At 39.9% G+C, this 16493-nt stretch overlaps 1 protein-coding gene across 37 annotated transcripts in view; it reads right to left on the reverse strand.

Annotated features, from left to right (window-relative positions):
- NRXN3 (neurexin 3) overlaps nucleotides 1-16493 on the reverse strand; it is an 898188-nt gene that overhangs the window by 651453 nt on the left and 230242 nt on the right. For 22 of the 37 annotated variants that reach the window (XR_011903709.1, XR_011903708.1, XR_011903707.1 and 19 more), the window contains 3 exons: nucleotides 11937-12238; nucleotides 8466-8489; nucleotides 6470-6631 (listed from right to left, as the gene is read on the reverse strand). Coding sequence is in view for 33 of the 37 variants with exons in the window: in XM_072337915.1 (XP_072194016.1) it covers nucleotides 6470-6631; nucleotides 8466-8489; nucleotides 11937-12238 (488 nt within the window). In the remaining 4 variants the exon portion in view is untranslated. The remainder of the gene's footprint in view (nucleotides 1-6469; nucleotides 6632-8465; nucleotides 8490-11936; nucleotides 12239-16493) is intronic. The other 15 variants (XR_011903710.1, XM_072337914.1, XM_072337890.1 and 12 more) reach the window with 1 other exon arrangement.

A 16493-nucleotide genomic window follows, 5' to 3' on the forward strand; every position in this document is an offset into this window, starting at 1 on the left:
ACCTTTCTGCTGTAGTGTAGGCACGAGCTAAGCTATGCAAGGAAAAGAAGCTTTGAATAACTCCCTAGCTAAGGCAAATCTGCAGCACTGGCAGCATGCTAATACACCTGACAAGACTATTGATTTTATTTCCTGTGGCCCAGGCCATTAATCCTTACTAAAAATGTGTCAACATGAGAATGTGAAATATTAACCTCTGGAAAGCACAGAGCACCACGTACTTCAGTGAATCTCCCCAAATCCAGCAGAAGTTTAAACTTTAACTGGGCTCATAATTAGAATAAGATAATTTCCCTTTCTAGTCAGACAGAAGAATCTCCAAAAATGCACTGCACTCATCATGCATTTCCTTCAGCACAAAGAAGCAGAGTAACTCCCATCAGACCCTGCTCGCTTTCAAAAAAGAACTGCAAAGCCAACTGTCTGCTCAGGACTGTTCTTTCTTTGATCAGTGCCCAATCTTAACTCCTATTGCTCTGATTGCTTGTGAGTAGGGGCTGTTCCCTGTATTTCCTCACCTGAGAATCTTACTGAGTCTGTTCACTGTGTGAACAGTCACAGTGCATCTGAGTATTTCCTAAAAGCTCCCAGAGCAGGATATTCTGCTTTCTTGGTGTTTATGAAGTGGGAAAGTTATGAGAATTCTCTCAAAAGAGCATTAAAAAGGAACAAGCTCTGAGGCTATAGGAATCATTAGATAGTTTGTGCCCTCTGTATCTAAACTCCTAGAATGTTGACATTGCCTTTTTGTAGCACAGAATGCTTTCTTCTCTATATATTTCATCTGTACCACAAAAACCCACCTCTGACCTTTAATCTCCCATAGACACTACATAGAAAGCTGAATCCCATCTTTCCTTTTCTCCTTGACTTACAGTATGGACGTAGACTTTGTGTTGGGATGATTGCCTTGCCATCATTCTACGAAACAAATGCTTCTGTTTTCTCCCATCTTTTTTAAATGATTCCATAAAAAAGCCACAAGCAAAGTTAACTGAATCAAATGCCTTTTTCAGAAGAGCGGGCATTCATCACACTGTTATACATTAGCATTGAGACCATGAACCACAGAAACCATTTATGGCTGGTTTGAGCAACATTATAGAATTTCTCCTACACTTGTGTACAAGGAAAATTCAACTTCAGTAGTTATACCTGAGAAAAGAGAGGCAGGCGTCATCCACTCTTTTGTGGCTATATTATGCTGTGTGCATGCAAGCGTATAGGCAAGCAAAACAAGGGAGGCACAGTGCCACTCCTTCCTGGCATCAAAAACAGCTACCTGGCAGTGCAACACATGTTCCTTTGGTAAGATAAAACTGCATTTGATAATAATCCTCCTTATCTTTTTCAGTGCTGCCAGAGAGCCCAGGAATAGGTGAGCAAGGTGCTTCAGCTCCCAGAGATTCAGTTCAGAGAACCTCTTGCTCACCTTAGCCTCACGTCACTCTCCACACTCACAGCAGAAAGCACCGAACATTCTTTACCACACACCACAAAGCCTTACAGGATTTATGACCAAGCATGCAACACCTGTTGGCAGCCATCAAGCAGCCTAGGAAGTGTTCTCTTGCCCAAATATGCAATCTTATTATACCCTTCCTGATTCTGAGCTAATACAGAAATAGCAAATGCAAACAAGCCTAGGAATTAAGCTTACAAATATTATTTGATGAGAAAACTTAATGATCTTCCCCCCCATCTTTTTTTTTCTTGCTATTGTGGAGTCTCTCCACTTCTTGCTCTGCATCATAGATGCAAAGATCTCAGCTTCCGTGTGTGCCCATTCCCACCTCCAAATTAAATCTTTCCAGAAATGTACTTTTTCTTAATCTGTTCACAGATTACAGCAGGGATTGCTCAAAATATTGGCAAATGTCTCCCCTGCTGCCTCTCTCAAGCCACAATATTGTTGTATTTTTACAATATGCGCACTTAAAAACATGATTAAGGTCTTGTTCCACTCAGTGCTCTACATATGGGCTGTGTGATGTTAGACTCTCAATAAGCACAGCCATAGATGTGCAGAAGCACAGTGATCCACCAGTACAGTGGCAATACAACTGGAATTCAAGAGCGATGGGCACTTTAAAATGTTACAGGCCTCGGGACCTGGAAATCTGGAAATGAGAGTCATCATCATCAGGGCTGTTTGGGATGCCATTGCAAAGAAAGCAATGGAAGGTGAAGATTAAGAACAAGACATTTTGAGAAAACGAATTATATTCATCTTTGGCTATGTTTTGTCTTCCTCTATTCAGTACCGCTAGCCCTTCTCTTTCTTTTTATTTTAAATATTAAAGTCACTAATACAGACAAGAAACAGACTGGGCCAAATACAACAGAGTGGTGTTGGATCCCGTGTGTAATTAGTGCCATTCACACCTTAATCACCTCCACAGAGCATCAGTGAAAACTCCCACACTGAAATTCCTGATCTGCCATTTTCATGCATTTCTGGGGCTCTGTTAGACTGCTGCTCTGGAATGGGAGTCTGAGCACACAAATGCTTCTGTCTATCTAGTCTCCCAGTTAGGTAGGGCTTCTTAAAACTGCAGCTTCCTCCACCAATCCTCTTTACACTTGGGCTGTTTTTCTCATCTTCCGTATTTTCAGGCCTCCTTCTACTTGCACCTCCAACCTCCTGTCCAATGCAACATTCCATCCAAAAGACCTTTTCCCTAAAGAGAAATCTTATCATCATTAACATTATGCATGCAAAGAGGCCTTAAAAAAATAAAAATAAAAAGAGCTGGCTTGCAGATAGCATCCGAGATGCATATGCAGCAACTGGGCACACTCATGAACCATTTGGAAATCTGGCTCCTGGCAGTTAAATTGCAGACAGACACGATCTAAGCTTCCACAGCTTTCTCCCATCATGGCCAGATGGTGCCTGACCCCTGCAATCATTTCTGCCATATTCCACCCATATGCAAAAGTCACTGCTTCCATCAAGCTGTTACTACCAATAAGCATTTTTAGAAATTGAGATTTTAATAAAGCATTAATAGAAAAATGAACAGAAAAATGTGAAGATTTCATACATTCTCTCACACACATCTACTCTTTAGGGATCACCTTAGGCTCTTCTAAAGCATCTCCATCTGCACTAAGCACTTCTCCAAGTAAATCTATCTGAATGGCTGGCTCCCTAATGGAGCCTCAGGAATATTCTGATTTTCTCCCTTCCCTAATGATAAGAGACTGAGATCCACTTTTCCCTTTTTGCTTACACAGCTCAACTTCCCACTCAGCCTCTTTCCTTACTCAACCATTATTACTAGAACCTCCGACCTGAAACTCTCTAGTACATACAAAATACGTTGGCATTATATTTCTGGTCCTGCCTCTTTCTGGTTGTCCAGAAACCATCCAGGTATTCTTAAATGTTATTAACAGATCCTTTTTCCTTTCTGTCTTTTCACAGTGCTTCTCCCTGTTTATCCATTCAATGACTGTTAAAGCAATTCCACTCCTACCCTGACACCCACTGAAGAAAACATTTCTGCTCACTTGTCTCAGATATGTCTCTGAACCTCCTCCTATCCCATCTCTATTGTTTTCCTCCATGACAAGCAAAATACTGTATTCTCTCCAAGTTACTCTAGAATAATTTATCTAAGAATGAAGGTCCAGGAAGCCTTAGGTATATTACTGCAAGTAAGGTAATGGAATCTCTTCAATAGGAACCTGCTGCAAGGAAAAGAAGAGACAAGAGAATATATTCTGTGGTGAATGGAGAATACATTGGTTCACACAATCCAGAAGGAACATGATTACCTTCACCACAGCATATCTAGACACTGCAACAGGAGAGACCTGAGACCCTTAGTTCCTCACCAGGAGCTCTCAGGAGACATGTTCCTCCTAATCAAGGCTTAGACTCTGACCACATGAAGCAACCACCCTACCAGAGCTGCCCATCATCCTCTCACCAACCCTACCAAGCTGCAAAGTTACAGAGAATCATCAGGCACTCTTCCCCATTGAATTTCAGCCCCTGCATTCATCCTCAGAGAACATGGGAATGCTCCAGGAGCCTTCTTAGCCCCAGTTTGGTTGCTGTGCTGTGGGGCTGACCCAGTCTAGATGAAATATGTGAAGTTATAGGATGAAATAAAGCCTCATTCCAAAGCCCATATCAATTCCTTCACCTTCCTAGGAAAACAAGGTGCCCCCAGGAACAATATTTATAGTTGTGGTCTATATTCTTCTTTTGTCCAATTTCATGAACACAGGACATTTTCTAAATAGTTCAAGTTCCTCCAATATTGATAAATGAAGCATTAAGTATTCTTCCCAGATGTAGAGAAAATAGGCTATAGGGATAGGTTTATAAATATAGTCCCATACCATGCTGAGAGCCAAATGAGTTCCCCTGTAAAGCAAACTGTGGAGACAGAAACATGACAGGCACATAAGCACCACAGTAGTTCTGCTCCAGGGACCAAATAAAGCTGCCCCCAGGGGTCATACTGATCCCTAAAGGCATTCTTGCTTCCTAGGAGCCAGCTCAGCAATTCTGTTCATACCATGCTGACATATCTTGACATTTCAGGACTAAACAAAGAAAAGACTCAAAGGTACTGCCCTCTATTTCTGGTAGATCTCACACTGATCCTACTACCCTTGTCATGAGTGTTTTCTTCACTAGCAAAAAGAGAGAAGAAATCAATCCCAGGAGGAATTTCACAAGGCAAACTCTTCTGCTCAATTCATCCCAAGCTCCACCTAATGAAAGCAGACACTTCTTTGATGACTGAGGATAATTCACTATTTATACAGTGAGAATCCTCCTCAGCCTTTACAGGCTGGCTGTTTGGTCGGACCCTGCTACTCATAAGTATCAGAGTTATAGATACATTTCCAGGTTTTACCAGGACACTGAAGGCCACTTAGTCTTCTCCAATTGCAGCTCCCCATGACCTCCTTTTGCCAAACAAGAACTACAGAAAAGCACAACTGTCAGTTTCCTTATGCATCCTACAGGTATCAGTGCTAATTCATTCTGGGACTTAATGGGTCTACAGGAACCCTGGGCTAGGAATGCAAAGTGCTAATTACAACATGGCTTGCTTTTGAAATGTTACAGATCTCCATTTATTCCATTTCCAAGTGTCTTCTCCTTACAGCCCTGTGCTACACTTTGGCTTGGTGAGTAACCTATACCATTTTTTTCCTCAGAAGCCAGGTAATGTACATTTGCATATAATTTTACAGCACCTGAAAGTGTCAGTGGGCCACTACTAAGAGCAGATTGCTATTATGCAGATTGTAACTCAAGCCCAGCCAGCACTAGTCTGTGTTTACGTCTAGACAGCACCTCATCCACATCTCCTGTCACAACCAAGGCAGGTGACAATGACAAAGTACTTTCTGATTATCTGCATTCTTCCTTTTCCTCTTATTATTAAGTAGTTGTCTGGTTTTTCTTCACACGGAGCTTTGTAAAACTGGGATGGCAATGTAAGCAGCTCTTAGCGCATTGCACGAGCTAATAGAATCCAAATGATTATATAAATAATAAAGCTGCTGAAGATTTTCTTGTCACTGCTTTCTCTGCTCCATTGGCTTGACTTAAAGCACACATAAAAATGGCCTCTGCTAAGTGTTATGTTCATAGCATCCATAAATACAATTAAGATCCTGATTTAAAGAGACACTAAGAAGCTGCATCTCCTCTTGATTTCAATCAAACTGGGATGCTCAGTGCCTATGAAAATCAGGCCCAAGGCTCTGTGGATGAAAACGGAAGAATTTGATCTCTGCATGACATTTTGTATTCAGCAAGGCAGTTTCATTTCTTCTCTAAGATATTCACATACTCATCTCCAGCATATATGCATCCCCTTAACAAATCTAGAGGTCAAGCAGGAAAGCAGCACCAGACCAACAGACACTGCTCACATCAGCAGACTGTGCATAAGATAAAATCCCTGACATCACAAGTCAAGCACATCTGTAGGATAGTAATCTGGCAGGCAGATATACAGCCCTAGAAGAACATCTAGCTCAACATCATTGTTTTCCATGAATCTGGCATGAAAACTCAGCTCTACCATCTCTCTGATATAAATGTTCATACCAGGATATTATGACAGCCATCTTGGATGTATATAGAATTAGACCCACTCAGCCACACTCCTTAAGGCATCTAAGGAGGATTGAAACACTTCCCTGTAAATGGCTGACAGCCTACAGAAGACACTTTGCATACTACACCACAGGTATAATCTGTGTAATTCAAGAACCAGCAGTCTGATACTGAATATAAGCTCATGACTTTCATGGTTGATATCTTCTGCCCAGGTGAATATTAAGTTTATCCTTACAGTGCTACTGTAGTATCAGTGTAAAATTCATCATGAGGGAAAGACAGTGAATGTGTAATAGCAGGCAGGAAAAAGCAATGATTTTGGGGAACCAAAAGCAATGAAACAAATAGTAGTTAATCTGAATCCCCTACCTCTTTGAGGCAGCCCATGAAGTTGTTGCTTACTGGAGAGCCAGGTAAATCAGCAGTACTGGGGCTCCCTCCCACATAGAAGAAGTCATCCGAGCCCAGCATGGTGTAGTCTTCCTGTGTGTAACCCGTTGTGGTAAGGATGCCATCCACAGAGATGGTCACCTGTTCAAGGGACACAACAAAGAAAATCCCAGCAATGACCTTACAATCCTGAAAAGAATGAGTCGCCTCCCTTATATTTTTATGTCAGTTTTATAAAGGATTTTGTTGAGATTTGGTTTGTTTGTTGTTTTTGGGTTTTTTTTTTTAGTTCAGCCAAGCTCCATTTTCTGGTCTGCTTCAACCACAATGGAAATCCTTCAGCATCTGTTTCTTCCCTCTCTAATGTAGTAACACTTCCAGGCTGAACCAGCAGTCTACACACTGAGATGCTTTCCATTTACACAGGCCAGAAAATGGAATTTTCCTTGTAGGAGATTTCTCATATTAGCTGATTTTATGATTAATTAGGTTTTATTTTAATGATTACAGTTAGTTATGGTTGTTAGTTTAAAAGAAAAGAAAAAAAACACTAATGAAGACGAAGTTGGTATTTTTTATTTTTTATGTTTCTTTTGCTCACAGCACACTGACAATCATGCATTCAGGGAGGGGTGGGGAAGGGATCTCACTTTCAATACATTATGGATGTGCATGCCGTGTACCTACATACATACACACCCACCACCCACCCCAAAAATAAATTTAATTAAAATGGTATTTCATAAATTAACTCAATCAAAATGTAAATAGGAAATAAATAAATAAATAAAAATAAAATAATTCAAACCACACACCAATGAGAGAGAGAGAGAGAGAGAAGCAGAGATGAGGAAGAAAGAAAACACAAAGCGTGCACATACTGCGCTTTGACACATCATGCCATTATACCCAGAGCCCAGAAAGTTGAGAAGAAAAGAAAAAAGCAAAGAGAGAGCAAGAGAGAAAAGAAAACTACTTCACACGTGCATGCAATCAAAAATAAAAATACCAAACAAACTCCAAGATAATAAAAAAAAAACTCAAAAACAAACAGGGAAGGACCCAAAACCTCTAATCCCAAATACATGGAGGGTGAAGGGAACTGGAAGGAGAGGGAGGGAGAGGAGCAAGTGAACTTGATGTGTTTTGCGTAGATGTTGTTAGTGGTTTGAAGGGAAGATGGAGGAAAATAGATTGAGGCTGGTGGGAGACGGGCGAGTCACCAGACGTGGACATGCCATGCAGAGTGTGTACTGAAACAAACAGCCGGCTGAGCTCCTTTTGGCCACGGCAGGTGAAAAGTCAGAGAGAGAGAAAGTGAGAGAGAAGGGGAGGAGAGAGAGAGGAGGGAAGGAATTAGGGAAAGTAGGGAGAAAGAGGACAACTCTGGCCATTTTGCCTGTAACAGCCGTTGCCACAACAAAAGGATGAGAGAAAAAGAGAGCCTTCACCACCACGGAATAGAGGCCCTGCAATGGTTCTGATCTAAAAGCCTTCAGAGTTAAAATAAATAAATGAAATGGATAAATAAATAAAAACAATCAAAAGGGGAGAAAAAATAATAATAAAAAAAAGGAAGAAAAAAAAAGAAAAAGAAAAAGAAAAAGAAAAAGAAAAAAAAAAAAAAAAAAAAAAAAGGAAGCTAAACTCAAAAGCAAGGGAGAAAAATAAAAGACCACAAAAGAACTAAAGAGGGAAGTGAGGAAACCAATGAAAGAAATTCCAAACCCCATTTCCAGAACAGCTGTGTTCATTGCTTTTGCTCTTCATATTTTCCATTAAGAAAAAAATAATAATAATAAAAGAAAAAGAAAAATGTGTTTTTGATGAAACTAAAATAAAATTAAAGAAAGAAGTAAGTATAAAGGAGGGGGGAAAAAGAGGGAGTAGGGGAAGGAAAAGGCAGGTAACACACGGCAAACCCAAAAAAAGAGACAATAAGAATGATATCTACCAGACAATGTAGTTTGTTTACCATAGCGTGTCCAATGCCTGAGTGCTTTGCGGAAAAGGGGGAAGAAAGGAAATTAAAAAATCGTGAACAGAACGATTGTTAATAAAAATAACTAAAAGCAAAGATGAGTCGTTAGGGTGTTAGTACATTAGTTGGTTAGTAAAAATGACACATTGCATGAATGGTCTAGTGTTAGTTCTCCAAAAAAAGGCGTGGGGCGCCTGACACACACAAAGTGAGAGAGGACAATATGACCAGGACTCTATGGGGAGCCATGCCATCTACTCTGTAAAGAAGAAGGGTGCTTCCTAGTCTTCCCACCCCAGTATTAGTCACTAACTTCAATCCTCATACACATTATCCAGGACTGAAGCAAATTTAAAACAGCGCAATACTTACCCTTCAAATGTCCATCAAGGTGCTTCCCCCAAGCAAAAATCTTATGCTCAGAAACATACACACCAGTTTGTCCCTTCTGCACAAACCCAACCATGACTCCTTACTTTCACCTACCATAACCCCTATATTCTTGCTTGTCTTTCAAGCCTCACTACACTTAAGCACTGAACCTTTCCTTAACAGTTTCAGAATCTGTGGGTTTCTTTACAGCAGGTAAATCTGTGACTTTCAGGAGAAGCATACAAAAATGCATGTACTTGGGTGTGTGTGTCATCTGAGAGTACAAGAGTTGAACCTCCTACTGTAAGGAAGAAATGTGTCGAGGAATTGCGTAGGAATAATTGTGTCATTTGAATCAAGAAAACAGAAGGTTGTATTTAATGTCTCTCGTTGTTATATTGCATCTATATTACAGAGCAAGGGGAACTCACCAATTAGTTCTTTTCGCTGTGTTTAGTAGAGCTACATGGATGCTCTCTAACTTCCCACAGAATGCAGATTCCAACTGTTTGAATCCGCACATTGTTTCTTGCTTGCTTTTTAAGCTGCTGAGGAACTCAAAATTTTTATGGCAGATTTTGCATGGTGATTAGCTTCAATGCTAGTACAGAAGCACAGGCTCCAGCTCCTTGTTCTGTCATGATCCAAGTTGGCAAGAATTACCGTGTTATACAAGTGAGATCTATGCTGCCCTATGTAAAACCACCTTGCAAATTTTGAAGGGCTGTGCATTGACATTACTGTGCAAGTAAATCCATTTTTACAAACAGGAAAGTTGGAATTTAGCATGGTATGGTAGGGGAACATGCCCTGAAAGTCTTGGTAAAATACAGCCATGATCCTATTTCCAGTAAAGGTTTCACACAAGTCAGAATCTGGACTTAGTTTTAACAGAAAAAATAAGATAAATAAACAAGGAGATTTGCTTTGACATTAACAATCACTACTCAAGGGAATCTCTGGATTCACATGATCTGTCTCTAAGGAGATTAACTGCTGTGATAGTCATTTGATCTTAAAAAAATTAAAAAAGAAACACTTAGCTACAAAGCATTTAACAATTCCAAAATGTACTGGGCAGAAGTCCAGCTATTTAAAGTTCTGCTCGAACTCCAGGAACAGACAAAAAATTATGCAAATCCTCCTTCGTCTCCTCCCCAGAAAGAGCACAGGAGGAGATCAATGACATCTTGAAGTTCCTGAGAATCAATTTACTTGGAATTGTTTTAACTTGGGATCATATTCTCGGAATCTCTACTCTATTTGAAAAATTAAGCCTCAATATTTGGGGTCAATTCTTGGTCAGTGCTTCTTATTTATTTTTATTTTTATGCAACATGTTCATGGTTGAAAACAGAACTTCCAAGTGGCCTGTATTACATTGCAAATTTACATGTGAATTTCTGAAAACCTGAAATAAATAAATAAAGCACTATTTCTGTCATTTCTGGAGTGGCTGACCTCAAACAGTTGGTGCATCACCCTCTACCAGCCTGATGGGAACATTTGAACAAAGTAGGATCATTAAGACTCATCCAACACATTAGAAAATAAATTTGCATCCATGTATAAACTGGTGAAAATAGACTAATGATGCCACTAGCAAGAACCCTGCTGTCTCATGGAAGTCTGATGACAACCGAAACATCATGAACATGTAGAAATACAAGTCACATGGGAAAGACCTTCACCCCCCCCAAAAGCAAATATTTAAAAGGCAGATATGAAATTGCTCAAACAAAAATCACTAACTGGCATCTATTGGTAGAGACTGCTTCTGATCCCTGACACTGCTAAGCCTATATCCACTGACATGCTTTGTTTTAGCTATCATAAATTTTTACCACATAAGATGTTTTCTCAGCACAAGACATTGCATAAACTTGGATAAAACTCTTAAGGCCTGTGTTAATATTTACATAAGTGAGCAAATAAATAGATCAGATTGTTGTCACAAATTGCTTTTAAAATCTCACTTTACATGTCATTTCTGACATCTCTACTAATCAGCATGATATCAAGTAGCTCCTATCTAGAGTGTAAACTTCATTTATCATGTGTCAGATGGGCCTTAGCGACTTGATATATTAACAAGTTTTCAGAGTAAGGTTATTTAATTTTATCTTATCTATATATACTTGAATTTATATTTCATGAAGAAGGCTTCAAAATTTTAAGTCTGGCCTAATACCAAATACATCACCTTGATAGAGTTGTCTGATTAGAAAGGCAGCATGCAGATGTGCAAAATTACAGTGGCAAAATCAGAAAAAAACTTTTCCAAAGTGGAATTGTAGGGTGTTGGATTGGTCTGGTTTTGCTTGGCTTTTCTGATCCTCCCACTTTTCCAGTCCTCACAGCCAACAGAAGAGTCTCATAGGCAGAGACTTAAGAAATAAAGTAGAATCTCATTATAGAAAGAAGGGGAAAAGTTAAAAGAGAAGAAAAGAACAGAGAATCAAGAAGACTCAAAAAGACTCCAGCCAATTAATTTCAAAGCTATAAAGTTAAAATTATTACACACGTACCCACCAACCTGCATACCTGCACGCTTGCATACACACAAAAAGGAAAATAAGAAAGTAAAGGAAAAAAAAAATGATTTTGAGAATTAGAGTTATGACATCATGGCAATGGTTAAACAAATTAACAAAACTTAAGAAAAAGGAGAGGAGTGTAGAGCATTGGTTCCTGGAAAAATATTCAATTCCCACAGTAATTAAATGTAACAAGAATATTACTGATAAGATTGAATCATAATCAAAGAAATAATAAAATAAAAAACAGCAGAACAGAGAATAGAGAAAAGAAAGAGAGATGAAAGTAAAGTCATGCACAAGATTTTATTATTAAATCAGACTGAGAAAAACAGAAAATTAATAAAGTGAAAATGAATATATTGCAACAGGGATAAATTCCTATTAAGCTTTTTTGTTTTTTTTTAAACCATCCACTATCATCATACCAATAACTAGAAGAGAAGAAGAAACTCTAATGATCTCACTAAGCATCCCCATTTTTCCCACATATCCACCTCTGTCCAAATATAAGAGAACAAAGTTTTCCCCAGCATTTTCTCTCCTTCAACATTACCTGCCGCAAGTTGCGTGTCACCTTAACGTCATGCCATGCGTTGTCATTGAATTTGCCATTGACAGGCTCCACAATGGCCTCGAAGGCCCCAGACCCCAGGTTAATGACCAGTGAGACCGCACCATCTTTCAGGGCCAGGTTGACATAATCAGCAGACTTGCCGGTGTGCAGAATGAGCCCATTGCGTTGCCATGTCTTGAAGGAGAGAGTGATCTCATCGCTGCTGCTCTGGATAGGGTTTTGAGACAGGTCATAGCAAAGGTATTCGGAACCACGGAAAGTGGCCATGTTCTCATCTCGTGCTATTAAAAAAAAAGGGGGGGGGGGGGGGTAGGGGGTGAGGGGAGAGGGTAGGAAACAGAAAAACTATTTAGCAGTTATCCAAGAAGAGATTTAAGATTGCTATGAAATTTCTGAGAAATCCCCACAGCACTATTAATGTTCTGTGCTGCCATATATCATGACATGCTAATGGCTGTATGGCTCCTGTTTCAATATGGCTATCAGGAGAATTAACAGCAGGGTCCTTGTATCCATAAATTTCAGTGCTGTGTTTGCAGTCTCACTGCAGCACTGTCACCATAGGGACCACTGAGAAGTATGCAGCAGAACCTATGATGTTTGAAAACTCTCTTTATAAGACATTTTACATCCTTAACAGAAGAATGATGGAAAACTATGCTAACAACAGCATGATTTTATCAGCTAAGTATTGTTTCTAAAGGTACCACAAAGACTCATATTTAGATTGATGGCAAAACTTTTCCAGTCTTATCCTAACATATCTATTACACAATCTAAGGAGCACCAGAACATGATCTTGATAGAACTGCTGCTTTCTTTCAACTGAATGAGAGATCAAACAGACAAGAAAACCACACAAAGTGTCCTGTAGTTTCTTTCTTTCCAAGGATGAGGAAAGACAACACAAAATGGATTTGTTGATAGCTCTAAGAAATTATACTGCTGCTAAACACATCCCAGAACTTTGCCTGTCTGATCACCCTATCCAGAGAGTCTTTACTATGCATACTTTTAGTACACCAAAATTAACACGGAGGCTTTAACACAGCATAAGACATGAAATATTTGCTCATTTAAAAAAAAAGTAATTCACCTGTGCACAGCAGGGAAATCCACTGAATTCATTTCATAGCAACCGGAGGTGGCATTTGAACACCTTACATCATTAGTGTGAGCTGGAAGTCCATCTGGGCTTCCATGGTCATTCACAATCAGTTCCTCCATACTGCACTGCTGTGACTCAAGTCAGCTATATAACTTGATTTTGTCCGTTTGGGCAGAAGTGCAGGACTGCGATGGTAAAGCTTCCAGGAGCGGGTGGGCTGGCTGTAGTCTCTACCACTGCAGTCTGGGGGAGAATTGCGCTTACAAAGGAGTCTACGTAGATCTACAGACCCCCCCCACACACACACACACACTCCACATGCTTTCTGACTCTCAGCTGTGAGAGATTCTGAGTAGGAATAACTGCACAGTACAAGCAGTTGAGCCATTGTTTCTTACAAACCATTGCATAAGGCAAGTGTTGGTGGTATAGCCACTGACAGTAATAGTGTTTTTCTGCTTCATCTTGTCTCATTTAGTAATCCTAATGCAGATTAGCCAGAATCTGTTAGTACAAGACTGAAGGGAAAATACTTGTCATTGCCTTCCTTGAAAAATAATTGTGCGGTGAAATCTGTGCCCTCGCAGCATGAAACAGTAGTGACAAAACAGTATAGTGTTACAAGAAGAACATACATCATCCTCTAAGTGATAGGTCTCCTTTAAAAACATACTTCTCTAATCTGTATTGAGGGTATCACAGAATTAACTCATTAAAAAATCTGGGCATTTTGAAGGCAGCAGTAATGTTTGTGTGTGCTTATAGAAACATACTAGGTGTTTATATATATATATATATATCTCCCTTTAAGCAAACAGTAAGACAAATTACTCCTCGCAACAACACAGGTTGGGAGCCAACTGCTCAAAAGCAGCTTTACAGAGTGTCAATAGTTTACAGGCTGGTTCAGACATTCTCTCTCATTTTATTTGATATATTAGCTTCAATTCTAATTATATTGTATTGTATTATAGTGCGTTACCTTGCATTTTTATACTTCATTTAGTAAATTAGTTTGTTTCTCCTCAGATTGTTGCTGCTGTCCTGTTTTTAGGCCCATCTATCTACCCTTTTCCCTTTCCTGGGGTGTTGGTCCATGGGTACCCCCCCTCCGCTAGTCACAGAATCAGGCCCAACCAGCCCATAAACCATTGCCAAGGAGAAAGACCTGGGGGTCCCAAAAGACAAGCTGAACATGAGACACCAGTGTGACATTTCAGTAAAGAAAGCAACTGCATCCTCAGCAGTATTAACAAGAATGAAACCAGCAGGCCAGGGAAAGCAATTCTTCCTCTCTCTGAGGGACTTAGTAGATCACATTTGGAGTCCTCTACTCAGTACTGATGATTCCAGTACAAAAGCAGCTTCACCATACTGAGGTGCATTCTGTAAAGAGCTACCAAAGCACCCAAGGTGCTGGGGTAGGTGGTGTGTATGGATGAAGAGGCTAGAAGAGCTGGCTTCATTCAGCTACAAGGAGAGGGAGCTCAGAGGAAACCTTGTTAGTCTTTGCAACTTCCTGATGTGAAAGCATAGAGAAGATAGGACTAAATTTACCTCAGACGTGTGCAGAATAAAAGTCAGAAAACAACTGACATGGCTAAAACACCACAAATTCTGATTCTGTATGAAGAAAATGTTTCAACTTGAGGGTGCTCAAGTGCTAGAAAGGACCTAGAAAGGCTGTGAAATCTCCATTATCATAGATACCAAAAACTGATCTGTGCATGATCCTGAGTTGCCTCCTCAAACTGCACCTGGTCTGAGCAGATGGTTGGACTAAGCAGCCTTTGGAAGTTTCTTGCAAATTACTTAATTTTCATACTCTCAGCTACCACCAAGGAGCACATATGGTTGTGTCAACATGCATCTAGCCTAAGCACAGAGCTGATGTTGATTTCTCTTCTGAAAGTCCAACTTAAGAGCTTTAACAACATTCCACAGTGATAATTCCCCTGCTTCATCACTTCTGAATCACTGGAAGGTAATGTGTTATTATCAAGTCAGACACATACGCTATACACCTGTGGACAACTCTGATCAAACAGTAGGCATCCAAGGGCAGAAGTCAAAAAATCATTATGGCCAAGTCATTTTCCTACAGTCATAGACCTGTAATGCACTGCGTTCACATTTGATATTTTAGGGGGAAGGAGGCACAGCTGGTTGGTTGTTCACTCACTACAAAACATATTAACAGGGCTCATTTACAGTTGCTCAGCCACTAAGACAAAATCTCACTGGTCTGCTTGACACCAAGGAGAGGCAAAGAATAGATTAGAAAGCTAAATGGTAATTTAAGACAACCACTGCAGACTCATCAAAACAGGGTGGAGAAAATTTAGAGGAAAGTTGCTCTTACATTCTTACTTGTACCCATGGTTTTAATGTAAAGCACTGTCAACCCATTCCTGCATGCAACTACATCATCTGCCTGTTTCTTCCAGTCACCATTGGTATAAATGGAATTCTATACCTGATCCTTCTTTGTATCCTTATTTTATGAAAGTAGATTAAAGGGGTTTGGGTGAATGTAACCTATTTCTGTTTCATATGTAGTTGTTTTTTTCCCCCTTTTTTCACTCAGCGTTCAGTATAAATGTTCAGATTCGCAGATGACCACACACTAAAATCTCTCTGGGGCTCACAGGCCAATGAAAAGACACACTTGTCCGCCCCATGTCTCACAAACACAACTCCCAAGGTTAACATGCCCCCTAAAAATACATTCTCCGAATCATTGCTTCCTAAACTGTAGTCTGTGGATCTAAACACATAGCCACATAAAAGGCTTTAGGGCACAGATTAGGCTCCAGGCTCCAAAGAGCTTAACTGCATATTCCTCCAAGCTACAACACAATAGACTGCATGGGGCCATGAGGCCTGACACAGGTCATAACCCTGACACACAAAAGGCTTTTTATCAAGCACAACCTTTCCATTCTGGCCTGCATCTTAGGATGCCCTGATGTATGTGATGCCTCTGATGAGAAAGCATGTGTAAATCACCAGAGAGCAGAGAATAGAAAACTAGGAATAGATTCTCCCTAAAAATATAATTCAGATGAAAAAATCCCTGAGCAGGCTAGAGATCTCATAGTACCTTCATGTGCTTTCAGGTGCAGCCTAGAGATACCCGCAAGACCAAAGAGTTGTGACTTATTTCTTATTAGTTAACTAGAGACATTTGTGATGTACATTCTGAATGCACAGACTATCCACAAAAGGAGATCAGACAATAAGGATTCAAAGAACACAGTCCAACAACTGTATTATGGTATTTATGCTTTTCATACTCTTTAAGAAGTGATAGTGTACCAAAGAGTTTCTGCATAGCAACATACCTAAACTATGCTATATTTATGACCCACCTCCAAGTCACAGGAAACCTTGGTTCATGTTACATGGAACAACAGACCAAACTCTGG

Source organism: Excalfactoria chinensis, chromosome 5, assembly GCF_039878825.1.
Source record: "Excalfactoria chinensis isolate bCotChi1 chromosome 5, bCotChi1.hap2, whole genome shotgun sequence".
Taxonomy (NCBI): domain Eukaryota; kingdom Metazoa; phylum Chordata; class Aves; order Galliformes; family Phasianidae; genus Excalfactoria; species Excalfactoria chinensis.